General features: G+C 41.7%; 2 protein-coding genes across 2 annotated transcripts in view; one reads left to right on the top strand and one right to left on the bottom strand.

Annotated features, from left to right (window-relative positions):
- Nucleotides 1-229: 229 nt before the first annotated feature.
- On the bottom strand, nt 230-7,396 carry LOC139455342 (N-lysine methyltransferase KMT5A-like). Its single transcript, XM_071236896.1, has 7 exons — nt 7,329-7,396; nt 6,234-6,333; nt 5,046-5,436; nt 4,485-4,572; nt 3,269-3,328; nt 1,058-1,248; nt 230-623 (listed from the first exon to the last, which is right to left on the bottom strand). Exons 2-7 carry the CDS (start codon nt 6,307-6,309, stop codon nt 413-415), a joined length of 1,017 nt encoding a protein of 338 aa, XP_071092997.1. The 5' UTR covers nt 6,310-6,333; nt 7,329-7,396; the 3' UTR covers nt 230-412.
- Nucleotides 7,397-7,887: 491 nt separating this feature from the next.
- The window catches only part of LOC139456173 (protein strawberry notch homolog 1-like), a 46,573-nt gene continuing 27,578 nt past the window's right edge, over nt 7,888-26,882 (top strand). Inside the window, exons 1-12 of the mRNA XM_071237732.1 lie at nt 7,888-7,964; nt 10,070-10,195; nt 12,915-13,055; nt 14,841-15,458; nt 16,505-16,628; nt 17,635-17,844; nt 19,642-19,726; nt 21,838-21,928; nt 22,448-22,609; nt 23,276-23,517; nt 24,633-24,786; nt 25,344-25,526. Coding sequence (XP_071093833.1) covers nt 7,947-7,964; nt 10,070-10,195; nt 12,915-13,055; nt 14,841-15,458; nt 16,505-16,628; nt 17,635-17,844; nt 19,642-19,726; nt 21,838-21,928; nt 22,448-22,609; nt 23,276-23,517; nt 24,633-24,786; nt 25,344-25,526 — 2,154 coding nt within the window. The 5' untranslated portion in view covers nt 7,888-7,946. The remainder of the gene's footprint in view (nt 7,965-10,069; nt 10,196-12,914; nt 13,056-14,840; nt 15,459-16,504; nt 16,629-17,634; nt 17,845-19,641; nt 19,727-21,837; nt 21,929-22,447; nt 22,610-23,275; nt 23,518-24,632; nt 24,787-25,343; nt 25,527-26,882) is intronic.

The raw sequence follows: 26,882 nt of genomic DNA, 5'->3' as shown, positions 1-26,882 counted from the left end.
TGAAACCCATGAGCACGGGTATGGTGCTGACAAACCTAGAAACATAATTGGGGCTAACCGGGATTCGAACCCACAATCATAGGTTTCTGGCGTGCCCAAGGGATGCAACTCTGCACAGCGAATCGCAGCGCCTTAGACGCCTGGGCCACCCGGGCCACCAGATGTTAAAAGAAAACAACCAGTCCTTAAAACTGTCTGTAATCTCTTGCTAGAGGACAAGCAGCCATAACCCAGAACAAGGCGTAAAAGGAAAAGAACATTATTGAATTTTCTTACTAAAACCTTATTCTTATCAGTTCCAGTAATTCATTTTGGGGAGTGGTACATAAATCAGACCATATATTTGAAAACTGCAACTAGATAATGCCGAGATCATATGAACAAGAACTATAAGCTAGACACAACAGAAACTTCATAACTTCAGCCACGGGTGAGACTCGACCGAGGACTTGCTGCGGTCCCCGTAGTCATAGAGAAGCTCCTCCCCTTCTGAGATCTCGCGTGACGCCACGAGAGTTAGGTATGGCAATTTCTTGATTTCAAATACTTTGGGTTGGCAGTTTCCATTTCGACTGTGGTTGATGAGTCGACCTAATTTTCCACTTTCGGCTGTGGCATCGACACTGGAAAAATATAAATTCATGTTTCAAAACAGTGGCTCATATATCCATAAGACAACGTAAACTACAGTATCAAACAAAGTATTTCAATTCATAAGTAGCAAAACATAATAAATTGCAGAAAAGAATAATGTTTGCCTACATCAAAGGTCCAAGGAGGAAATTAAGAAGGCCGATACTATAAATATTTTTACATATCATTCAAAAGACAAGAAACAAGAATTTCAAGTTTGTAAAAATATATTCTTTTTCTCACACAGTGCTTGAATAAGTAAACACTCTAGAACTATATGTTCACAAATCCCCGAGGAGACTGACATGATTGGAACGTTTCTTAATTACCATCTCTGAGAAGTCTCAATGCCATGCTATATCAACAAGAATTTAAACACCTGAAACTTAACAACAGTCAAACTTAATGAACTGCCATGACCTACCAGTAGTGCTTGTTCTTGTGGATGAAGTAGTACATGTAACAGCCAACCTTGGGGTTACCAGAGTAATATTTTTCTTTCTCCTTCGCCTCTCCAATATTTATCAAGTCACCAGCATACTCCACAACAAATTCTCCCTTGAAGAAAGATCTTGTTGCCATCACACCACGACCTTTCCCCTCAAAATTCACAACCTGAAAAGAAAAGGTAAATATTCAACAGGTTTCATATACCATGTTATTAGGTTTTGTTTGCTTTGCTTTGCTTTGCTGTTTAACGCCGCACTCAGCAATATTCCAGCAATATTCTGTAAATATTTGAGTCTGGACCAGACAATCTAGTGATTAATATCATAAGTATCGATCTATGCAATCAAGGCAATTGGGATCTATGACATGCATCAACCAAGTCAGTGAGTCTGACCACGGGATCCCGTTAGTCGCCTCTTACGACAAGGATAGTCGCCTTTTACAGCAAGCATGGGTTGCTGAAGACCTATTCTAACCCGGATCTTCACAGGTCACCATGTTATTAACTGCAACCCACAGTGTAAACTGATACCTGAAATATAAGGGATATTCTTTCCAAGTGTGAGGTTTTCATGTGCCTTTCGAATTTAAGTGTACGAATAAGAACAAAACTTTTAATCCTCCTTTGACCATTCCTTTTCATAAGCGAGGTGAGGTAAAATGGGGATTAACTTCGCGTTCAAGATCATTGCACTTATATAATGATGTTCATGCGTGGCTGCTTGTACTAGTTTGTGCTAATATCAATATATTTAACAGTGCTAGCCCACTGAGATACAGTGCTGCAGTTTAATGTATGAATACAACACTCAGAAAAAGTATACTGACTCCAAGTCGACCAGTAATTGTTTTAGCCCCCTAATGCTGAGCCACAGGCAGGGTAACAACAAGTACCATCTTTGTGCTTCGGTATGACCTTCCGCTCTTCGGGCATATGCTCTATCCACTAGACCATGGCGGCAGGCCCTTTTCATAGAAATTGATAATACCCTTCCCAGTTTCTGAATTCCCAGGGCAGTTAAGAATTGCTGATATAGTAGATCAAATAAAGGTGTCCCTTAAAACTTGATTTGTAACATAAGCATGATTACATAACCTGGATGGATCATTTCACTTCCATGCCTAACTTTGAGTGAGTTTGGTTTAACACTGCTTTGAACAGTATTCCAGTCATATCACAGTGTGTCAGCCTAATGTGGGAGGAAAGCATGAAGTAATACAGGTCTCAGATGTTGACAAATTTGGTGAAACCCACAAGCACAGGTACGGTGCTGACAGACCCATATTATAGGTCTCTGGCGTAACCAAGGGACACAACTCTGTACAGCGCATTGCTACACCCTAGACAACTGGGCCATCCATGCCCCACATGCTTAACTTTGAACACAGGGTAACTGTTCCTCACCACCATGATGAGAGTCTCATGGCATAGTTAGTAGTTCAGTGCCAGATTTATGACAGCAGCTTATTATCATCTTTTGATGATATGATGTGGAAACAATGCACGAAGATAAGTTTGATGCATTATTCTTTGGGCAGGTAATGTTTACCATTGTGATTAACTGTTATACTGTTTTGGATTTTTTGTGGTTTGTTTAACACTGCTCTGAGCAATATAACAGCTATATGACAGCGGTGTGTAAATAATCAAGTCTGGACCAGACAACCCAGTGATTGACATCATTAGCATCTATCCACACAATTGTGATATGATGACATGCATCGACAAAGTCAGCAAGCCTGACCACCCAAACTGTTTATCGCCTCTTACGACAAGCATAGTCGCCTCTTACAAGCATGGGTTTGTTATATATCTGAACTTTCAAGAATGTTGCAATAATGCTGCCTTGAAGTTTAACAAAATCTTGTCAATTAGTTCATCAATCTTGTGATGGAGTGAGTGAGATTGGAGTAACTGAATGGATTTTTCAGTTATATCATGGCATGTCAGTTTTATGTGGGAGGAAAGAGACGTAGGGCCAAGACATTTACCACTTTGGTGAGACCCACAATCATGAGTATAGTGCTGACAAAACTAGATATAATCTAGGCCAACCGGGTTTGAACCCACAATCCTGGCACATCAAAGGGATGCGACTCTGCCCAGCTAATTGCAATGCCTAAGACTACTGGGACACCAGTGCCCCACATCAGTCTTGACAACTACAGAAAGAGATGGACCTACCTTCAACCCCTCTTCACAGTGGGAAAGAATTTTCTTCTCTACTTCTTCAGTTTGTTCTTTCTGCAAACCCAACATATTAACTGGTTAATTACATGAAGTGTGCTACCATATACAATACCACCAGCAAATTCACCATGTCTGTTGTTTTAATGCCCTATTCAGCAATATTCCACCTATATGATGGCAGTCTGGAAATAACAGTCTGGACCAGTTGACTGATATTGTAAACAACAATTCTGATGAAGGAGTAAGTATATACTCCGAAACGTTGTGTTCCTCATTATAAAGAGGTTGACATCCACAAATTCTCTTCCTTAACAATCCAGTGTCGGGTTATGATGAAACGCAATCAACCAAGTCACTGAGTCTGACCAACCAACACATGGTGTGCTCTTACAACCAGCATGGGTTGCAGGGAACCTATTCTAACCAGGTTGGTTGGTTATTTAACGCCGCACTCAGCAATATTCCAGCTATAAGACGGTGGTCTGTAAATAATTGAGACTGGACCAGAAAATCCAGTAATCAATATCATGAGCATCGATCCCCGCAATTGGGATCGTTGACATGCATCAACGAAGTCAGCGAGCCTGACCACTCGATCCCATTAGTCGCCTTTTATGGCAAGCATTTAGCATGGGTTGCTGAAGACCTATTCTACACCAGAATCTTCATGGGTCTTCTAACCAAGAAAACCCCTAGGAAAAAAAAAATCCCAACAAACAAAACAACATACACCAACATGATCCAACCAACCATGAATGAAAATTCAAATCAACACCTGTGGACATTTCCAGAAGAGGTGAGGTGAAATTGGGTTTAACGTCGCGTCCAAGATTATTGCACTTATATAGCGACGTGCATGCATGTGAGTGTGTGGCTGCTTGTACTTGTCCGGACTGATGCCGATTCATAGTGCTAGCTCACTGAGATACCATGCCGCAGTTTAACATGAATACCCCACTCAGACACAGTATACTGACTCCGAGCCGACCAGTCCTTGTTTTAGCCCCTTAATGCCGAGCGCCAGACAGGGTAACAAGTACCATCTTTTAACGTCTTTTGGTATGAACGCGGCCAAACCCGATCGAAACCCGAACCTTCTGCTCTCCGGGCGGACGCTCTACCACAAGACCACGGAGGTGGTCCATTTCCAGAAGAACCCATGCACACAAATTAGAGGAGCAGATATCATCACAATGATTCAATTCCATACCTTGAGTGAGGACAAACATCTGCGACCACTTCTTCTCACGGGGAAGTAGTCTGTAATTGTTTTGTTCTGTGTTGGAGGTTCAGTTTTTCTGAGAAAATAGAAATAGAAGAAATTAGATCAGAAAACAAGAAGACGTAAAATCATGAAAATGCCTGCCGATATTCATGATACTAATGATAAACTCAAACAATAATCCATGTAAAGTGTCAGCACATTTAGTTCACCTATTTCCGAGAAAAGCAAAAAAAAAAAAATATTTGCAAAATCTTCTACAATGGATGAAATTGATGCCTACATAACCGTGATAACAAGATGGTGTCTGATTGACTTGTCTCGCTTGGCAAGGAATTATCACATGTAACAGTTGTGTAACAAGACATAGTCCTTTAACCGCCCAAGTGTTAACAGAAATAAATGTTCTCAAAGGTAAGAAGTAATTTAATTTTGGGGTGATTGTTATAAGACACGTAAACAGAAATACTTCTTAGGAACTCGAAAAAACAGTACACGAGGATATATCAAACAGCCAAACTTGGTGAATCCTAAATTTGAAATGCCTACTTCCTCCTTCCTGGCCTTGGTCTTGGTGGTGTGAAGGACTTGTCATCTACAGGCGTAGGCTTCACCTTCCCTCGTTTCCCTTTCCTCTTCTTGGGCACAGAACTTTGTGAACTACTTGTTGACAGAGGACTCTCAGTCCCTTCCCTGAGCTGCTTACAATGTGAGGTAGATTCAGAGTCTGACAAACACAGTTTGGGCTCTATTTGGGCATATGTGTGGTCGACACCCAATGGTGACCGACTGCCTGCATTTGACGTCTCCACACCATTGTCATCACTACATGCAGCAGACTCTGAGACGGTGTCTTTGTCTTTGACGGGGGATGCCTCAGGAGTCAACAAGACGGAGGAGGATTGAAGGGACTCATTACCATCAGGAGTCTTGTCCTCATCTGAAATTTAGGAACAATAGTGACTTGCCAAGAGCATATCCAGCATTTTTAAAAGGGAGGGGCCCAAAATATCAAAATCCTCTCTCAGATAATTTTACTGCCTTCAACATAACCTGATACATTCGGATTTCAGAGGGGTGGGGGGGGGGGGAAAGAGAATCTGCCCTACAATGGAAAGAAAAAACAAGTCTAGCTGTCATGTAGCTTGACAATTGCTTTATTTAGGTCCTTGATACCTAACCACTGTTGAAAACATTGTGACAAGGGTTCGTTTCTTTGTTGTTTAATGCTGCATACAGTCATAGGGCGGCATGTCAGCTTAATGTGGGAGGAAAGCCCGAAGTGATGCAGGTCTCAGACGTTTACCACTTTTGTGAAACCCACGAGCAGGGGCATGGTGCTGACAAACCTGGAAACATAATCGGGACAAACCGGGATTCGCACCAACAATCATGGGTTTCTGGCATGCCAAAGTGACGCAACTCTGCACAGCGCATTGCAGCGCCTTAGACGACTTGGCCACCCGTACCCTCTCAGTGATGGACATCAAGGGTATAAGTCTATACATTTATACACTAACATACAATCAACCAAGTAAATGAGGACCTGAACTCACTGGACCAAACAATTTTACTAGACTCTGGCTTCAATTTTCAAAGTTAAAGAATAGTTATCCAAAGAGAGATAAATCCACAAGTGAAAATCTACAGACTGATTTGATTCCTCTAGTCCAGAATGATCTGTCGTCTAGTTAGTTTTGACCCATGGAGCCTACCCGTTATCCCATCTTAGTTTACCTTTATCCTCCAACTGGATCTTGCTTTGTATTGTCCTAGTGTTGATGACAGTCTCAGAATCAGCAGTTTTCTCCATATTCCCCTAATACTGATGGCTCATCTGAAACCAAATGATAGAATGAAACTAAAGTTATGGAAAGGTTTCTGCTCGTAACCCCTGCTTTACATTGTTACGGGCAGAAGTAATACCAATCTTAAGGGATCATTGTTGGCACAGGTATGTAGTGATTGGTGCTTCCACACTCGTACATTGGGTTACATCGGATTGGCCACCCGATGTTACTCGTATGTTTCCGGGTGTGATCGAGGCACATGATCAACTTACCCGCCAAATCTGACAGGTGACAATCGACAGATTGAGACAAGACAGCCGACTGAACAGACTAAACCGACAGAAGCTTAAGTTCTCGATCTCCCCTTCCCTGTACAGCAAAATGTTCTACAGAAAAGCGAACAATTACACTGAATTGAGAAGCCATGGCCCCAAACGCAACACATCATCAATGGATGAAGTCATAGAGCTCTGTATCAATGAAATTATGACATGATAGTTTGGATGTGACATCTTGAATGTACACAGACTGGTACCTGGGGCACATTTCCGGACCAAGGTACCTTTCTGTAAACACAAACGTTATCTAGCAAGGCAGAAGATTTACGGCACTTACGAAACTAATTTCTGTCTGTCATCTACAGTGTCACATGTGTAATATACCCGTTTTTTCAAATGTCATACCTTTACGATACAATCATGAAGTCAGCGTCGTTATAATGCCACACTTGTGTACATTTCTGAACTCCGATTTTAATTTAAGGGTAACTAAGCCGGTGTTGGAGACGTATGATGATATCTAATCTACCTAACTAGACGTTCTATCTGAGGCAAAGTAATAAATTATTAGGACCTACACTAAATTGAGAAACCACGGACCCAAACGCTACACATCATCATATCAATGCATGAAATCATAGATCTCTTTATCAACCGATCAAATCCAAACATGAAAGTATGGATGTGGCATCGTCTGAAAAGTCAAATGGAAGCGAACACATTCTGAAGATGATATAAAACATAGACCTGTTTCACAACCATACCATTAATACACACACGCGTCACAAATATTGTATGTCAATCAGACCAGATCGTGACTTTCATCGCCAAAACAGAGAACACAAATTTGTGTGAAATACGCTTTGCTGATTGGTCGCAATGCCGTGCGAGAGGACATTCTATTGGTCCTGGATCGTTCTTTGAAGGAATTTGATTGGCTTTCCGGCGATTGAACTATTCGTTCTTTATAGAAGAATTAATATTTACACGAGCGTATGTAGTTCGTCATTTATCGTAATAATATTAAGGATGAAAATAAAGTTTTGAATTTCTTTTGGGGATATCTACTTTTAAAAAATCATGGTGTCACAGTTATACTAGCTTCCTAACGCAGAACTACCATATATAAACACCAGCTTATTATACACATTCAATTCTAGTATGGAAACTTTCCATAAACAAGTAAAGTATAATTACATATATTTCATCTACTGTTTGAAATATTAGAAAATGATTATATACATTACGATAAATTGATAGGACGTAAATATTGTTAATAATAATGTAAGTTTTGGGAAGATAGTCTGAAATGCATTGTGGGTAATTAAGCAAGGGACAAGTAATGTTGCCGAAGAGGTGTCGTAATTTGCTGTGAAAATATTATGGCAACAGAAGCAAATGTAAGCCATGTATTCGGTCAGCATCGACTAAATAGAAATATTTAGTTTACAATTGAACTATTGTAAAGGAAATAACACAACCAAACTCGTTTTTTTACCATAAATTTCGATCTTGAAGTGAGGAAGTAAACTCACGTTTACCACCACACTAAAGACACGACACACTGGATCACTAATGCCAAATAATGTGTTTTGTTTGACATGGATAAATCCTATGCACATCTTGCACCTTTTGTTTTGTAATGTCAGTGTTTAACCAAATAATGTTCCATTCAAAACAAGCTGATATATAACGGAGGCATTTTACAAATGGGATAACTCGTAAACATGGACAATCCGCAAAATAGAAACATTTTTTTTTAACTTTCGGAATTTCAATATTTGTCCTTGTCGTTTAATTATGTGTTACTTTTCGTTTATGATTGTTTTAATTGATGCCCCAGTGCTATGTGAACGACAGATAGGAAGTTTGAGTCACAAAGGGGATTTCATCGGATTTCAATCACCTTACAGTTGGGTACCTACATCAAGGAAGAAACTTCTGGGACAAGGTCTAACCCTTGATCTGTTTTCTCATCTCACGGAACCATTAAGCGTTCAACAATTAATTATAAATTTGGTTGTTTATAGGATAACTTAATTTCCTGAAATATTTGTTTACTTAAATCAGAGTATTTTTAACATGACTAAGCTAAATTTTATTTAAAGGGAGGGGGAAGTGCTGCTTTCATTAATAGGACATGGTCTGTTACAAGGAAGTCATACTGAATGTAATCTATATACGTAATAGAATTGATCTAGTTGAAACACACCAGAGCTGACTATGATATGGATCAGTTACCTTGGCTCATTGCGTGCCGTCATACCATCATAGCTTGAATCGCTGCTCATGTTTTCAGGCACTGTTTTGCCTGGTCCAGACTTAAGTATTTTCAGGCCACATTGATACAGCTGGAATATTGCTGATGCCCCATTAAATAACATTCAATTTACTTTGAAAACTACCCGTGAAGATTCGGGGGTAGAATAGGTCTTCAGCAACCCATGCTTGCCATAAAAGGTGACTATGCTTGTCCTAAAAGGCGACTAACGGGATTGCGTGTTCAGGCTCGCTGACTTGGTTAATGCATGTCATTGATCCCAATTGCGTGGATCAATGCTCATGATATTAATCACTCGATTGTCTGGTCCAGACTCGATTATTTACAGACCGCCGTCATATAGCTGGAATATTGCTGAACCAACCACTTTGAAAACTACTAACCCGTATCCCTGTCAGGCATCTGGAACAGAATAGGCCAGGTACCCATGCTTGGTGTTAGAGCCAACTATGATGGAGATCAGGTGGTTGCAATGTGCAGCCTCTACCCACTGAATGTTATACCTCGAGGGCTTGGATCATTGCACATGCTTTTAGCCAATGCTTTGTCTTGTTATTGTGTAAAACATTTGATCAGTCTTTTTTATCAATGTTCTTATTTAAAATGTAACAAGTCAAAATTAACTAACTACCCGTGAAGATCAGGGGTAGAATAGGCCTTCAGCAACCCACGCTTGCTGTAACAGTGTAAGAGGCGACTATGTTTGTCGTAAGAGGCGACTAATGGGATCGGGTGGTCAGGCTTGCTGGCCTAGTTTTGCACGTCATCATATCACAATTGCATGGATCAATGCTTATGAGGTCAGTCACTGGATTTTCTGGTCCAGACTTGATTATTTACAGACTGCTGTCATATATATATGTATATGGGAGTTACGATCATCTTAGCACTAAGATTGCTTTGTGCAAGTGGGCCCTGGTCCCCAGAGACTGTTTTGGTCATAGGAGATTATAATAGATCAGGCTGTTGATTGTATCATCGTACTTTGATGGCGTGGCTTATTTCTCATACTATCAATCACTGGATTGTCTGGCCATGACTAGATTATTTACAGTCTGACATACAGCTGAAATATCGCTGAATGGGACATTCAGCAACAGACGAACATGTTAAAGATGATCTGATTTCTAAGCACTTTTTTGGAAATCTTGAATCTATAGGTCATAGTAGAACTGTAAAGCATATGAGGAATTTCTCTAACTCCTGGACTTTCTTTTGCTTCAGAATGACTCTTTTGACCTGTTGTCGGCTGCATTGGATGAGTCTGGAATTACTGGAAATGATTTGGCAGATTTGAGCTGTGAATCCTCAGTGCCATCTACAAGTGACTATGGCAGTTTGCACAATACGGTGAGTTGACAACATTTGTAGCTGTTAGGAGTTGTACTAAATACACTGTTAACGCTGTAAACCATCAGTAAATGAAACTTTGGCAGTGCCAAGCTATCTGTTGAGGTCAAGGTCACTGTGAACAGCCTGAAAGGTTGTTCCTTAGCCATGGCATCTACACCTAGAAGGGCGGCTATCATGTAAGGGTATTAGAGATAAGTGCCTGCCCGTAGAGCCCTCTAGGGATCTCGTGTTGGCCCGTAGTCTGTATGGCCTGCAGTTTATGTGTCACTTTTGTTTTCACTATAAGCGGCAGTTTTTTAAATGAGGTCCTGGGGAGTTTGGTCAGGGCCTGCAGCGTCTGAAAGATGTGGGCCCTGATGGCAGCCAGACAAGTTCTTTTTACCTGTATTTCAAACACTTAAGGTAGAACCTGTATACATATTCTTTCTTTCAAGAACATTTATCACAATATTATTTTAACCAATTGTTAATTGGTATTGGGTGATTTCAAACATCCATGAGATTGGCCTTTGGGGCGTATTCAAGGTTATATGAATGAAAGGCAAGTGCTAGGCATGCTAGAGGGCTGTTTGATTTAATTACAAATACATTCCACCAACATATAACTCATGGGCCATCTTATTTATCTATTGTTAGTGCACCTGTCTCAAAGTCAAGTGAGTTCATGTTATGGCCTGCTTGACAGGTGTCCAGCTTGGTCTTTGAATATGATATGATTGCGACCTTATGCCCCCAGCCGTACCATTACTCAAATCGCCAATAGGCAGGAGACTTGGACATTTTTTTGAGAAAATTGGACGATTTTGGACGACCATTTCATCACTCAACTTCTGAGTCATGCCTATTGATTTCCGTTATCTGTGACTCCCCAAACTACTTCCAATCCTCTGCACAGACGATATGCTGCCAGCCAACTTCAAGCCCTTTAAGACGCCATCGGTACATTAGTCACAAACCAAGATATATATTGTCTAGGTCAGTACCCAGGTACCCTGAGATTATATTTGCCGAAAAAGACAGCAACAAATTTCGGATGACTTTCAAAATAAAGACATTTAATGCACAGTTCCTCGAATAGCCACCTCATTTTCGGATGGTATCCATCACACTTCTTCATAAGATCATCCAACAAGGCGATTTCATGGTCAATCTTGACCTACAAGATGCCTATCTTCATGTGCCAATCTATCGGGATCACCACCATTACCTATGGTTCATATTCCAAGGCAATCACTACCATTGGAAGGGGCTCATGTGCTCCCTGTGGCTTTTCACACATAACACAAAGCCAATCACACAATTCCTTCACCGCAGAGGAATCGTGTTTGAAGTGTACATAGATGATTGCATCTAAGCCCCCGCTGATCATATAACACTTGTGAAGCACCTCAAGTTCACTCAGAAGCTAATCAACATAGTGAAATCCAAGCCCAATCCTACGCAATGTCTTCAGTTCATAGCAGCAAGATGTTCTTCCCTCCGTACGGGTGGTCGAAAAAAAAGAAACTAGTGCCATTGGCACTCAGACAGTCGTTACATCTTCGACAATGGCAGCAGCTCCTGTATCTGTTGACATTTGAACAAGCACTCAACCCAGAGAGGCCACCTTCCCCTATGCAGGACAACAACTGCACTGTCCTGATTCTCATTCTGTGGCTCCAGGAATCAAATGTTTGTGCAGGAGTCTCTTGAGGCCGCCATTTTGACGCACCGTCTATTCGTCAATGCCTCAAGGGTAGGTTGGAGGCCTCACATTCTTGATCTTGATATTGAAGCATCCTTGATCACCAGCTTCCTCATGTACATCTCACAGTTGTAGTCTGATACAGGTGAGGGTATGTGCGTCCCACTGTCCAACTGTGGGATAAATGCATAGTGTGAGATAGGATAAGTTAAAGACTTGCATTTTATGGTAATAAATTGTATATTTATATACTTATCCTATGTCACACACTATATGCCCACCCAGCCACGCCCGCACCGGTTACTCCAGTCTCTACGCTCTAAGAAAGAGAATGAAAGACAGGATGTGTCATGTGATCCGGTCACTTAAGCTTACCGCACACATGATTATAGTGCGTGACCGATTGTTTTGGGTGGGCATCATGGTAATGCTGGGATGTTTTCGGGTGTTATGCTTTTTTAAACTGGAAACTTTGTTTCCACTCCAGGATTGAAACTGAAAGAAGGAAGAAATGCATAGTGTGAGATACGATAGGTTTATGAATATACAATTTATTGTTAAAGTTTCAATAATAATAATAATAATAATAATAATGATAATAGCAGTATGCATGATGATAATTAGTTTGATTAGTATCAGTGATAATCCGGGGTAGAATAGGTCTTCAGCAACCGATACTTGCCGTAAAAGGTGACTACGCTTGTTGTAAGAGGCGACTAACGGGATCGGGTGGTCATGCTCGCTGACTTGGTTGATGTCATCGTATCCCAATAGCTTGGATCGATGCTTATGATGTCAATCACTGGACTGTCTGGTCCAGACTTGATTATTTACAGACAGCCGTCATATAGCTTGATTATTGCTGTGTGCGGCATTAAACAAAAAACAACAACCAAAGAACAAACAGCTATTGTTATAGTTGTAACGATCTAGCACTTAATTGCTGAGGGCAGCGTTAAAGAACAAACCAACCAACTAGTATCAGTGTATAATGTGTTGCCAAATGGTTAAAGTTGTTTTAATTTTTTGCAGGGGTTTCCTGATTCACCCTTGGTAAATGGGACACCAAACAGCAAGCATGGTGACGTGAACCAGGCTGATCTGTTCAACCAGGCCATGGGCCAGCTGACTGCAACCTCTGCACATATCAAACCAAGAAACACCCCGAGCCCAGTAAGTCACACGTGTCCAGGAGCAGAAGCTGGACTGTTTCTACATCACCTGCATCATCAAGGAAGTCCTCCTCGTTGATGCTACTTTTTTCTGTTGTCAATTTTGGAATGTGGCCCGCCAGTTTGAGACTTGTAACTATGCAACAGGACCAAACATTCCCCCTTTATCACCATTTTATATTTCCTCCCAAGTGTGGCTACATAATCATGATCTGATGTTTCCATTTGATTTGAACAATTTTTACCGCTGCGACTACCAGGTATCACTCTGGAAAATAATATGAATGGGCCTGGAGCTCCTATTGCTAACCTACAATGACCCCTTGTCCCATTATTTTTCCTTTGAGGGGCGGTTGGGTGGCCTAGTGGTTAAAGCGTTCACTCATCACGCCGAAGACCTGGGTTCGATTCCTGACATGGGTACAATGTGTGAAGCCCATTTCTGGGGTCCCCGGCGGTGATATTGCTAAGACCATATTCACTCACTATTTTTCGATTGAAATTTCTTGGTTCCTGTATGAGTAAACTCGGGATCACTATCTTCATAGTGTGGCCTGCTACTGTTGTCATTTGAGTTTAAACAGAACATGATTTTCCTATTTCTTTGGCTGTATATTCCACGTGTTACACAAATTACCTAGACAGAAGCAATTGTCATTCGGAGTAGTTCTAACAATTTACATATCTGTACATGCTGTATGACATGGAGAAAAACGACCACTTGTGAAGCTTTCCAAATGCCTTTTTATTCCCCCAGACTGTAGAGAGCGGATGTTTCCTATGTAAACAATCTGTGATCTTTTACGAATCATCATACGATTTCTGATTTCTGGCCCAGATTATTTATTGTGCTGTCTGCAGTTCGCTAATTTGATTTGCCATTTCGTAGTTCAGTGTGTATGTGGTGCATGGGCACAGCCCAAAGTAATCCCTGAGAAACCTCTTGTTATTGCTACTCACTGACATATTCACTTCATAATCTACCAGTAATATATACCTCACAAAGTTCTCTACAGTCCTCTATACATCTATGTCTTAAGAAAATCAGCCTATTAATAATATTGTATGTGCGACAACAACTATAAACAGGGCCCTTAAATGTGTAGTATCATAACATGCTACATACAGTGCTCAGTGAATGTGATTAGTGTTCAATTATCAATATCTGATTCATGTACTAACCTCATCCCTTAGTGCAGGTTTAGCTTATTCTTGTATACTGACCAGTGACAAGGATTTATGATATCTAGACAGCGTCAGAAACTAATTGTTTCAGTCCTCTAGTCCTTATAGTGATAACATATTGCAAAACCCCTAAAATTGGCAAATTTCTACTCCTTATGATACCTTAACTGTTGGGCAGTTTGGCAAGGACTAAAGGACTAATGCCAGTTTCTAACGCTGATATTGGGCCCCAAATGTCAGTAAAAAATTCCACATTAGAATTTAAGGTTTCTCAGTTCATGTTAATGTTGGTATAACTAATGTTTTGGATTTTTAAAGGTGACTTCATTTCACTGATAACAGGATCAATAAGCATGATAAGGAGGTTCAGTGCACATTGTTTCATTATTGCATTGAAATTTTGACTGCAATTTTTAAATACTTTTCAAATACCTCTTATCATGCTTATGTTAGGAAAATCTTTTTTTTTTTAAATCTCGATTTTGAATGAAATAAATTTTCATAATTTCCCGATAAGGGCACTTTGGGATTTCTATTTAAATGCCTAAGCAGCCTGGCATACAGAAATGAATAATTGATTTGTTATGCTGCAATGTTGCAGGTACTGGCCGGTGTTCCACAGTCTCTACTACGAGCCAATATAGTCCCTGGACAAAGTCCCACAGTACATGCACCAAAGATCATCCGTGTTCCAAGTTCATTGTTAAACTCTTCCTCCTCCCCACTATCGTCCCTCCCCAGCAGCATCACACGCTCCCTGGTGCAGGGGGTGTCGCCCAATCAGCCCCGCGTCATCACCATCACCCGCATGGGGTCCGGAGGCAACGTGGGGAGCAGGCAAACCATCACCCTCACTCCACAAGTGACCAGTGCAAACAGCCCAAAGATTATTGTAGCAAGTAGTAATAAGAATATGAACTCAATTTCCACAGTGAACGGGCAAATAATGCGGACTAGTTCGCCAGTACAGGTTGTCAGCAAAGTGGGGATGTCGGGAGGGAAGCTTTTACCTGGCTCAACTATGACTCCCGCTCAGACATCTTTGTTGAACAGTTTACAAGGAAATCGCTCAGTTACTTCTACGGTTCCAAGCAATGTGGCAACGTCACTTGTGAATGGTAATAACATTAATGCCATCAAAACTAGTCTTTCTAATAAGGATCTCTCAAGGCTGTGGTCTCAAGAGGATGTTCGGCTAAAGAACATTGCTGGAATACAGGTAGGTGGAAAACTGTATTGTATCTCATGATATCCAGATCAGTGTTATTGTGGTATGAGAGATAAGGATAGAAAACGATTCTCAGTTGCTCAGTTCAACCTTTATGACGTCACAGTGCTTCATAGTTGAGAAATATTCAATACAACGTCATCCATTGTTCATGACTGCACAGATTTTGACATTACGTCATCTGAACAGTAGGCTGCCTTCAGTGCAGTTTCTTTGCAGTGTGACATTTCATGTTTTTTTTCTCTCGTAAACATTGTTAAAATGTCAGTATAACCAACTTGAAACTCAAAAATATGGATTAGCTGTTCCTCGTGAATGAATGCCATAAGTCCCTAGGCAAAGGCTCTTGATTAACAGATAATCCGTAATTCCCTGTAGCTTGTTGGTTATTTTGTAATTATTTTCCATGAAAAGTTTGACAAGGGCAGCCTTGGTTGTGTACTCCCTAGGGAGCTGAGAATGAAAATTGAGTACACTCTGATCCAATGACCGGGGGACATAATGTTAGCACTTGGAGCCTGGTCACACTTCACTAACAGGACAATGAACATGAAGAGGTTTTAATGTTAAATTTTACATTTTTGTATTCAATGTTTATTTTAGAATTTTAATTGCAGCTATTTTGACAAGAGAAATGTTGGGTCGGTTACCTGGTTTGGGACCATAACGTGTTAAAATGGGCGGGGGATATAGATGACTTCATCGACTATACGCTTTTTGCATATGGCAACGTTATTGAAACGTCGCTTTATGCAGTAAATCTGAAGTTGTTATTCATAAAGTTTTTTCATTTTTACATTTTTCTTACTTATTTGCCAACTTAGAGAATGCCAATCAAACACTAAGAAAATAAGGACTTTTGAAGAAAAGTTCCAATTTTGTACACAGTTTTCCCAACTTGTCTGGCAATGGCAGTTAGTTAGGAAGCCTAGAAAAATCCTTGTCTGTGTTCTATGCCATGACAGAAAAGTTCTCTGAATCAGGATGGGTCAGATGACAGGAAAACACTTGATCAACTTTAATTGTTCCACTTTCAGGTCCATCGACAACACAGTCAGACAATCATGCGTCCTCCAACAGCCTTGGAGGAGGAGGAGGTGGAAGAGGAAGTGGAGGAGTTGGGACATGCAGAGACCTACTTCGATTACATGCCGGAAAAATGTGAGTAGCACTACTTGAACTATTAGTGGATCATTGCTGATGGAGTGAGTGAGATGGGTTTAACGCCGGTTTTAACAGTATTACAGTTATATCACGGCGTGTCAGCTTAATGTGGGAGGAAAGCCCGAAGTGATGCAGGTCTCAGACGTTTACCACTTTAAAACAAATTATGTCAAATCTTTATTCCTCTGTCTTTATCCTCTCCAGTTTAACATTTGATGAATGAATTATTTTTTTAACCTACCAACCTGTGGGATAAAATATTCATACCCCCCCCCCCCCCCCCCCCCCCCCCCAAGTCTGACCTGACTTGACTTAACTGATCAACCCAAAGGACTTCTGTTCATGCCAAATAAGGGGCGGTCGGTTAGCCTAGTGGTTAAAGCGTTCGCTCGTCATGCGGAAGCACCAGGTTCAATTCCCGACAAGGGTACAATTTGTGAAGCCCATTTCTGGTGTCCCCTGCCTTGATATTGCTGGAATATTGCTAAAAGCGACGTAAAACTACACTCACTCACTCACTCACTCACTCGGCTTGGAGTCATCAAACTGTGGGTACTTCAAGATTATGTGCACATGTTCCTACTAAGTTTTACAGCAATATGTCATTAATTAATATGAAATCATTACTCAGTCATCAGAGATCTGACATTTTGTTTGTTTAGACGTGTTAATGCATCTGTTTTAACTTGATGAATTAAGTGGAACAGTGTCCAACCTGGTTTTGTCTATGCAGCGAGGTTTTCAAGTCAACATGCTGCTAATGCAAGTTGAATCAAGTTCCTTACTTCAAGCCCATATTAGACATAACACAGGGAATAAATGGTAATAAACCTCAGAGGTATAGAGTCTGTTCAAAGATTGATTTTGTGTGGACAAGTAAGTGATAGTCAGAAACATACTTGGTGGATGTAGACATAAATATGAAGCCTTTTTCAATTATAGGTTTCACTTGTTTTATGTAGCTAAATTGAGGCCTGTATCACCATCCAAATTTATGTTACAGTAAAGCTTGGAGAAAAGCATCCTGACGCTGTTGTGGAAACGAGCTCAATGGCCAGCGTGGAGCCTCCAGATATCCACTACAAGCTGTGTATACCCGAGTCTGTGATGGACAATTGTCAGTTGTCTGCTCTGCAGCTGGAGGCCATTGTGTATTCCAGTCAGAGACATCAGACAATCCTGCCCAGTGGCGAACGTGCTGGCTATCTCATAGGTAAGTTAGGGCGTATTGGAGGACTCTGAATCAGTAGGGTGTGTTGATGTAAGTGGTAGGGTAGGCCAAAGACAGTTGGCGACTTGGTTGGTATATTGGTGTCTAAAAACATGCATGAGCATAGAAAATATCAGGCATGGAATAATAAATAGGGGGACAGTACATGTGTCTAAAGAGACAATGAGAACGCATTTGCATGCAATGGATTTTCAGAAATCACTGAGGAATTCCATCACCACTCCCTATACCTGAACAGCAAGAAGACGTTTAAACTAATGTTTGGAGCATAGAACTATCAATTAGGACAATGTTATCTTTTCAGACAAAAGTTCAATGTGGCTATTTCCAAACTGCATAAATATGTGGACCAAAGGTACAGACAAACTTATTTACCAGCACTCATAGTCAGAGCTCCAGATAAGCTTTTGGTGTTGTAGGTATTTTACCCATGCATTTTAAAATCATTGGGTATCAGTAATCCATCTGGGTATTTAAATTTCTATTACCCACTAGTTTTTACACATGTGGGTATTTAAGTTAAATATTTAAAAACACTAATCATCTAGTCCCTGCAAACTGGTGTCGTGTGGGTTCGAGAGCTTTGTAGGACTAAAAAATACCACGATACTTCCACAAGAAAGTGTGATGGCAAATGATCATGATGTAACTGTCATCGTGGAGTTTGGCAAGGTTGACGGAATGCCCATTTATAATTTCAAAATAAATTGCCGATTTGCTAATCCAATACGCAGGGTTATTTCAGTATTGAGAATGAATACAGGGTGATATGCACAAGTTATATTTTTGTAGTGTATTTGTAATGTTCGTTGCGTATTTGATATGCTTGGATTTTATTTTACTGCGTATTTCTGCATTTCTGATGCATATTTTATGCAGATACGCAGCTTATCTTGAGCTCTGCATAGTTCAGTCCTAAATTTCATGTGTGGGGTGGGGGGGTCTGTGTTCAGTGCCACACCAGTATGTGTATTTGAAGGTAACTGACATTCTACAGGGACATCTTCCACAAGTTTAGTATCATAACGGGTGGGTATTCCAGCAAGACAAAGATCCAAAACATAGAACGATGCATTTTCAGGAATGGCTTAACAAGAAACCTGAACCCAATTGGGGAATTATGAAGGACCATATCAGTCAAACAAATCTAAAAATATATGAGACATGAAAGCAGGGGTGGTGAGGTATTGGGACAGTATGACAGTATGCCTTGCCACATGAAGCATGAAGTAGGACAAGAGATGGCCTCACAAACTATAGAACAGTTTCTCTTTAGTAGCTTCAGGTAAACAGTGTTTGTTGGACAAACTTATCTCTTCGTCTATGACTTATCAATTCTAAAATTTACTATGTTGTCATTCTCAATACTGGTGAAACTGTAGTAGCTGAGTTTACTAGACCAACAAGATTGTATTCATTCTCAATACTGGTGAAACTATAGTAGCTGAGTTTACTAGACCAACAAGATTGTATTCATTCACAATACTGGTGAAACTATAGTAGCTGAGTTTACTAGACCAACAAGATTGTATTCATTCTCAATACTGGTGAAACTATAGTAGCTGAGTTTACTAGACCAACAAGATTGTATTCATTCTCAATACTGGTGAAACTATAGTAGCTGTGTTTACTAGACCAACAAGATTGTATTTGACTTAGGCTTCCACAAGTGGCTAAAGTCACTAAGTTCACTATGTTGTTTATTAAACACTGCCTGTAATTGAGTACTAGTACGTTCATCAGTATGTGGGGGTTGCTTACTTGCCTCAACTGTTGCAGGTGACGGTGCTGGTGTCGGCAAAGGCAGGACAATTGCTGGTATCATCTATGAGAACTATCTTCAGGGGAGGAAGAGAGCACTATGGTGAGGAAATATGCAAATTTGAAATTGTATGACACAGCTGCATCAATCTAAAGGATATGTTGTATGGCAAGGCTACATCTATCTGAAGGATATGTTGTATGACAAGGCTACATCTATCTGAAGGATGTGTTGTATGACAAGGCTGCATCTATTTGAAGGATGTGTTGTATGACAAGGCTACATCTATCTGAATGATGTGTTGTATGACAAGGCTGCATCTATCTGAAGGATATGTTGTATGACAAGGCTACATCTATCTGAAGGATATGTTGTATGACAAGGCTACATCTATCTGAAGGATATGTTGTATGACAAGGCTACATCTATCTGAAGGATATGTTGTATGACAAGGCTGCATCTATCTGAAGGATATGTTGTATGACAAGGCTACATCTATCATGTCTATTTGAAGGATATGTTGTATGACAAGGCTACATCTATCTGAAGGATATGTTGTATGACAAGGCTACATCTATCTGAAGTATATGTTGTATGACAAAGCTACATCTATCTGAAGGATGTGTTGTATGACAAAGCTACATCTATCTGAAGTATATGTTGTATGACAAGGCTACATCTATCTGAAGGATGTGTTGTATGACAAGGCTGCATCTATTTGAAGGATATGTTGTATGACAAGGCTACATCCATCTGAAGGATATGTTGTATGACAAGGCTACATCTATCTGAAGGATATGTTGTATGACAAGGCTACATCCATCTGAAGGATATGTTGTATGACAAGGCTACATCTATCTGAAGGATATGTTGTATGACAAGGCTACATCTATCTGAAGTATATGTTGTATGACAAGGCTACATCAATCTAAAGGATGTGTTGTATGACAAGGCTACATCTATCTGAAGAATGTGTTGTATGACAAGGCTACATCTATCTGAAGGATATGTTGTATGACAAGGCTGCATCTATCTGAAGTATATGTTGTATGACAAAGCTACATCTATCTGAAGGATATGTTGTATGACAAAGCTACATCTATCATGTCTATCTGAAGTATATGTTGTATGACAAAGCTACATCTATCTGAAGGATGTGTTGTATGACAAAGCTACATCTATCTGAAGTATATGTTGTATGACAAGGCTACATCTATCTGAAGGATGTGTTGTATGACAAGGCTGCATCTATTTGAAGGATATGTTGTATGACAAGGCTACATCTATCTGAAGGATATGTTGTATGACGAGGCTACATCTATCTGAAGGATATGTTGTATGACAAGGCTACATCCATCTGAAGGATATGTTGTATGACAAGGCTACATCTATCTGAAGTATATGTTGTATGACAAGGCTACATCTATCTGAAGGATGTGTTGTATGACAAGGCTGCATCTATTTGAAGGATATGTTGTATGACAAGGCTACATCTATCTGAAGGATATGTTGTATGACAAGGCTACATCTATCTGAAGTATATGTTGTATGACAAGGCTACATCAATCTAAAGGATGTGTTGTATGACAAGGCTACATCTATCTGAAGAATGTGTTGTATGACAAGGCTACATCTATCTGAAGGATATGTTGTATGACAAGGCTGCATCTATCTGAAGTATATGTTGTATGACAAAGCTACATCTATCTGAAGGATATGTTGTATGACAAAGCTACATCTATCATGTCTATCTGAAGTATATGTTGTATGACAAGGCTACATCTGTCTGAAGTATATATATGTTGTATGATAAAGCTACATCTATCATGTCTATCTGAAGGATATGCTTTGTTTCAGTCTCATCACTGTAAATAGTAAAACAATACTAGGCTCATAACAGTTACTACTCAACACCCTTGTTTATATTCTTACATTGTTAAACCACCAAATAACAAAACCTACAACTTTAATAATAATAAACATAATATTAACATCTGGGCCCACTTGCACAAAGCGATCTTAGATCTACGACTTTTGTAAGCCTATGTTAAAGAATGGGAGTTACGATCATCTTAGCGCTAAGATCGTTTTGTGCATAAAGTTGTGTGTGTTCTTATCTACTTATCAACTTCTTGAATGCTGTCAAACAGTTTTAAAGATTTAAGATTAACTGACAAGTTTTCTTGTGTTAGTAATTAATCACATGGTTTTAGGTTGAGTGTGTCCAATGATCTGAAAGTTGATGCTGAAAGAGATCTGAGGGATATAGGAGCTGGGAAAATTGACGTCCACCCACTGAATAAAGTAAGTCACTCCAGATGGCAGGCTTCATTGTCACTCCCATGAGTTGGGAGGGGTTGGATATGTGCATGGAAAACAAGTGAGCTTCCTCTATTTTGGGGTATCCTTGGGCAGGACAGGTCCCCAGTACCCCATGCTCTTCACAGTTGACACACCAGAAACATGATCATGGGCTCGAATCCCTGGTTCGCTGTGCTTGTGGATTTCACTAAAATGGTAAACATGTAAAATCTGCTCCACTCAGTAAGAGGCGACGGGATCGGGTTGTCAGGCTCGCTCACTTGGTTGATACATGTCATCATATCCCATTTGTGTAGATCGATGCTCATGATGACAATCACTGGATTGTCTGGTCGAGACTCGGTTATTTACAGACTGCCGTGATATAGCTGCGATGTTGGTGAGTGCGGCGTTAAACAACAAATAAACCAACTGTTTAACACAGTCGCAATTTGAGGCATTAGTTATTTAGGCAACGTCACAATGTTTTAAACTGCAATCCAATAATTTATCTATTTTCAGTTCAAATATGCCAAGATAACTTCCAAAGAGAACGGGAGTGTTAAGAAGGGTGTGATATTCTCCACATACTCGTCACTGATAGGCGAGAGTCAGTCCAGCAGCAAGTACCGCACACGCTTGAAGCAGCTCCTCAAGTGGTGTGGCAAAGATTTTGATGGACTTGTATCCTTGTTTTAGTTCCTTTGTGGGGATTCCTATGTTAATGCCTACCATTGCCATTTTGATGGAATCATTACAATTGTTTATACCAAATTTAGCCAATCTGATTGGTGAAGTGTATCAGGAATACTGTCCCAAAACATTGTAATTTGAACTAAACGTTGACCTTGATATTGTCACATCCATAACTGATAAATGTTCAGTTGACTGCCCTTCCCACTCTAGATCTGCCCCTCTCCCTCTAGATCTGCCCCTCTCCCTCTAGATCTGCCCCTTCCCCTCTAGATCTGCCCCACCCCTCTAGATCTGCCCCACCCACTCTAGATGTGCCCCTCCTCCTATAGATCTGCCCCTCCAGTAGATCTGCCCTCCTCCAGTAGATCTGCCCTCCTCTAATAGAGCTGCCCCTCCTCCAATAGATCTGCCCTCCTCCAGTAGATCTGCCCCTCCCCCTCTAGATCTGCCCCTCCTCCAATAGATCTGCCCCTCCTCCACCAGATCTGCCGCTCCTCCGATATATCTGCACCTCCTCCGATATATCTGCACCTCCTCTAATAGATCTGCACCTCCTCCAATAAATCTGTCCCTCTCCCTATAGATCAGGAATCTCCCTTATCAATGCCAGGAATGTCTGTTTGTATGTATGTGATTTTGTCCTTAACTATAAAGATTGTATTTGATGAGTGTCATCGAGCAAAGAATCTGTGCCCTGTGGGGTCAAGCAAGCCCACGAAGACAGGCCAGACTGTGCTGGAGCTACAGAACAGATTGCCCATGGCTCGCGTCATCTACGCCAGTGCCACAGGAGCTTCTGAACCCAAGAACATGGCCTACATGACCAGGCTGGGCTTGTGGGGACCAGGCACGCCTTTCAAGGAGTTCACCGACTTCATTCAGGCAGTTGAACGGAGGTGAGTGATTGACACCTCCTTGGTCTAGTGGTAGAGCGTCCGCCCGGAGAGCGGAAGGTCGGGGTTTCGATCCCCGGCTGCGTCATACCAAAAGATGTTAAAAGTTGGTACTTGTTGTTACCCTCTCTGGTGCTCGGCATTACTGGGCTAAAACAAGGACTGGTCGGCTTGGAGTCAGTATGCTGTGTCTGAGTGGGGTATTCATGTTAAACTGCGGCATGGTATCTCAGTGGGCTAGCACTATAAATCGACATCAGTCCGGACTAGTATAAGCAGCCTCACACGCACGTGCATGCACTTCGCTATTTAAGATCAATAATCTTGAACGCGACTTCATCCAGTCATTTGAACGGAAGTAACTGACTTAGATAGATTGGCTGTTATTTAAGTGAAAAATGCCTGTGGGAGTTGATTGTACAATAAAACACTGTATGGAGAATAAACCATGAGGGGAGCATCTATGAATGTTTATTCTCTTTGCAGTGTTTTATTGTACGATAGACGACCAAGAATTGTATATTTCGTGTATGAGATATTAACATTTTGTACAGCCTTTATAAGGATGTCAGTAAATTGTACAAGCTTTAAAAACATTAACCCGTATTCAAATAATGATGACTCCCCGAATACAATCTGACCTCGGCAACTAATGTACAGGGAGTTTGGTATTCTCACAATTTTCATGTCAATTATCTACACCTTTTCTTCCAATATCGATTGTCATATCTCCCCCACTTTTGGGTGTGGTTGTCGACCATTGCGTTCTTCTGCATTGTCCAGCGACATCAGTGGGGAACACCTCAACACGCTTGTGACTCACTCACTCACTCACTCACTCACTCACACTTCCCTAAAATAATGACGTCCCATTTACAACGTCATCAAGTTGTGAGCGCTTGTTTCGAATGGCCAGAAATGGCGTAGCTATCTTATATGTAAGTATAACATTGTACAAGGGTTTATGAAAAGCAATCGATGGTCATTTAATCTCAATTTACATATCCCCAACTTTTGTGATTAAAAAATAAATCAAACTGAACCAATCAGTCAACAGTGAAATGTATTATTTGGAACAACACGATTATGTTCATATCACAAGCCTTTTTGTGTTACAGAGGCGTTGGTGCTATGGAACTGGTTGCCATGGATATGAAGCTACGTGGGATGTATATAGCAAGGCAGCTCAGCTTCAAAGGTGTTTCCTTCAAGATTGAGGAGATTCCACTAGCTGACAACTTTGTGGAAATCTACAACAAGTCTGTCAAGCTGGTAAACTATGAATCAATAAACATATGGTTTGCTACATCATTTGTACACTTTAGTGTTAGGTACAGGCTGAACACGGCTGAATATCAGCATGTACAAAGTTTAGTCCATAAATCTCGGACATGCGTGTTGTCAGGTCTATAAACATATCTTTTTCTGTAGTATTATGGGGGCGGTCGGGTAGCCAAGTGGTTACAGCGTTTGCTTGTCACTCTGGAGCACCTGGGTTCGATTCCCGACATGGGTACAATGTGTGAAGCTCATTTTTGGTGTCCCCCGCCTTGATATTGCTGGAATATTGCTGGAATATTGCTTAAAGCGGCGTAAAATCACTCTCACTCACTCTAGAATTGTGTCCCTGAGCCTATAGGATTGTGTCCCTTGGCCTTTGCTCACACATTAAGATGACATGCTCTGATATTACTGAAATACTGTTCTAGTCACTATTAACCTCAACTCATAATTAATTGATTAATTATTAATATAAACAGTCATCTTACGAATGACTCCATTTGGGATGCCACTATGTGTATGAGAGAGTCGTGAATTCTGTGTTGCAGTGGGTAGATGCCCGTGAGAAGTTCCAGCAGGCTGCAGACTTGATTGATGCAGAGCAGAGGATGAGGAAGAGCATGTGGGGCCAGTTCTGGTCGGCTCACCAGCGCTTCTTCAAGTACCTGTGTATCTCCTCCAAGTGTGCACATTGTGTGCAGCTCGCTAGAGATGCTGTCAAAGGGGGCAAGGTGAGAGGCCTGTAGTCCAAGGGGGCAAGGTGAGGGGCATGTAGTAGAAGGGGGCAAGGCTAGAGGCCTTTAGTCCAAGGGGGCAAGGCGAGAGGCCTCTAGTCGAAGGGGGCAAGGCGAGAGGCATGTAGTCTAAGGGGGCAAGGCGAGAGGCCTGTAGTCGATGGGGGCAAGGTGAGTGGCCTGTAGTCGAAGGGGGCAAGGTGAGAGGCCTGTAGTCAAAGGGGGCAAGGTGAGAGGCCTGTAGTCAAAGGGGGCAAGGCTAGAGGCCTGTAGTCGAAGGGGGCAAGGTGAGAGGCCTGTAGTCGAAGGGGGCAAGGTGAGAGGCCTGTAGTCGAAGGGGGCAAGGTGAGTGGCCTGTAGTCGAAGGGGGCAAGGTGAGAGGCCTGTAGTCAAAGGGGGCAAGGCTAGAGGCCTGTAGTCGAAGGGGGCATGGTGAGTGGCCTGTAGTCGAAGGGGGCAAGGTGAGAGGCCTGTAGTCGAAGGGGGCAAGGTGAGAGGCCTGTAGTCGAAGGGGGCATGGTGAGAGGCCTGTAGTCGAAGGGGGCAAGGCGAGTGGCCTCTAGTCGGAGGGGGCAAGGTGAGTGGCCTCTAGCCGAAGGGGGCAAGGTGAGTGGCCTCTAGTCGAAGGGGGCAAGGTGAGTGGCCTGTAGTCGAAGGGGGCAAGGTGAGAGGCCTGTAGTTGAAGGGGGCAAGGTGAGAGCCCTGTAGTCGAAGGGGGCAAGGTGAGAGGCCTGTAGTCGAAGGGGGCAAGGTGAGTGGCCTGTAGTCGAAGGGGGCAAGGTGAGAGGCCTGTAGTCGAAGGGGGCATGGTGAGTGGCCTGTAGTCGAAGGGGGCAAGGTGAGAGGCCTGTAGTCGAAGGGGGCAAGGTGAGTGGCCTGTAGTCGAAGGGGGCAAGGTGAGTGGCCTGTAGTCGAAGGGGGCAAGGTGAGAGGCCTGTAGTCGAAGGGGGCATGGTGAGTGGCCTGTAGTCGAAGGGGGCAAGGTGAGAGGCCTGTAGTCGAAGGGGGCAAGGTGAGTGGCCTCTAGTCGAAGGGGACAAGGTGAGTGGCCTCTAGTCGAAGGGGGCAAGGTGAGAGGGGGCAAGGTGAGAGGTGAGAGGCCTGTAGTCGAAGGGGGCAAGGTGAGTGGCCTCTAGTCGAAGGGGGCAAGGTGAGTGGCCTCTAGTCGAAGGGGGCAAGGTGAGAGGCCTCTAGTCGGAGGGGTTCTAGGATCCTGCACTTTCTGTAGACATTTTGTGCACTTCTTATGAATGGTTTAACATACTCACTCAGGATTCTGTGATTGAAATGGGACTCTCTTGAAAAACATAATTTTACGTCCATTTTTTTAGGTCTTGATTGAACAGCCTTTTA

The sequence above is a fragment of the Haliotis cracherodii genome, unplaced genomic scaffold (assembly GCF_022045235.1).
Source record: "Haliotis cracherodii isolate W230 unplaced genomic scaffold, xgHalCrac1.p SCAF_11, whole genome shotgun sequence".
Lineage (NCBI taxonomy): Eukaryota > Metazoa > Mollusca > Gastropoda > Lepetellida > Haliotidae > Haliotis > Haliotis cracherodii.
The sequence above is the reverse complement of the archived record's forward strand: the minus strand, read 5'-3'. Positions and strand labels throughout refer to the sequence as shown.

What these genes read in the sequence shown, in the direction of transcription:
- LOC139455342 (XM_071236896.1), bottom strand. Translation starts at nt 6,309, where the DNA reads ATGGAGAAAACTGCTGATTCTGAGACTGTCATCAACACTAGGACAATA. An exon ending in GATGTTTGTCCTCACTCAAG is followed by an intron (nt 3,329 to 4,484) that starts GTATGGAATTGA and finishes TTGGGTTTGCAG; the next exon opens with AAAGAACAAACTGAAGAAGT. An exon ending in ACTGTGAAGAGGGGTTGAAG is followed by an intron (nt 1,249 to 3,268) that starts GTAGGTCCATCT and finishes TTTTCTTTTCAG; the next exon opens with GTTGTGAATTTTGAGGGGAA.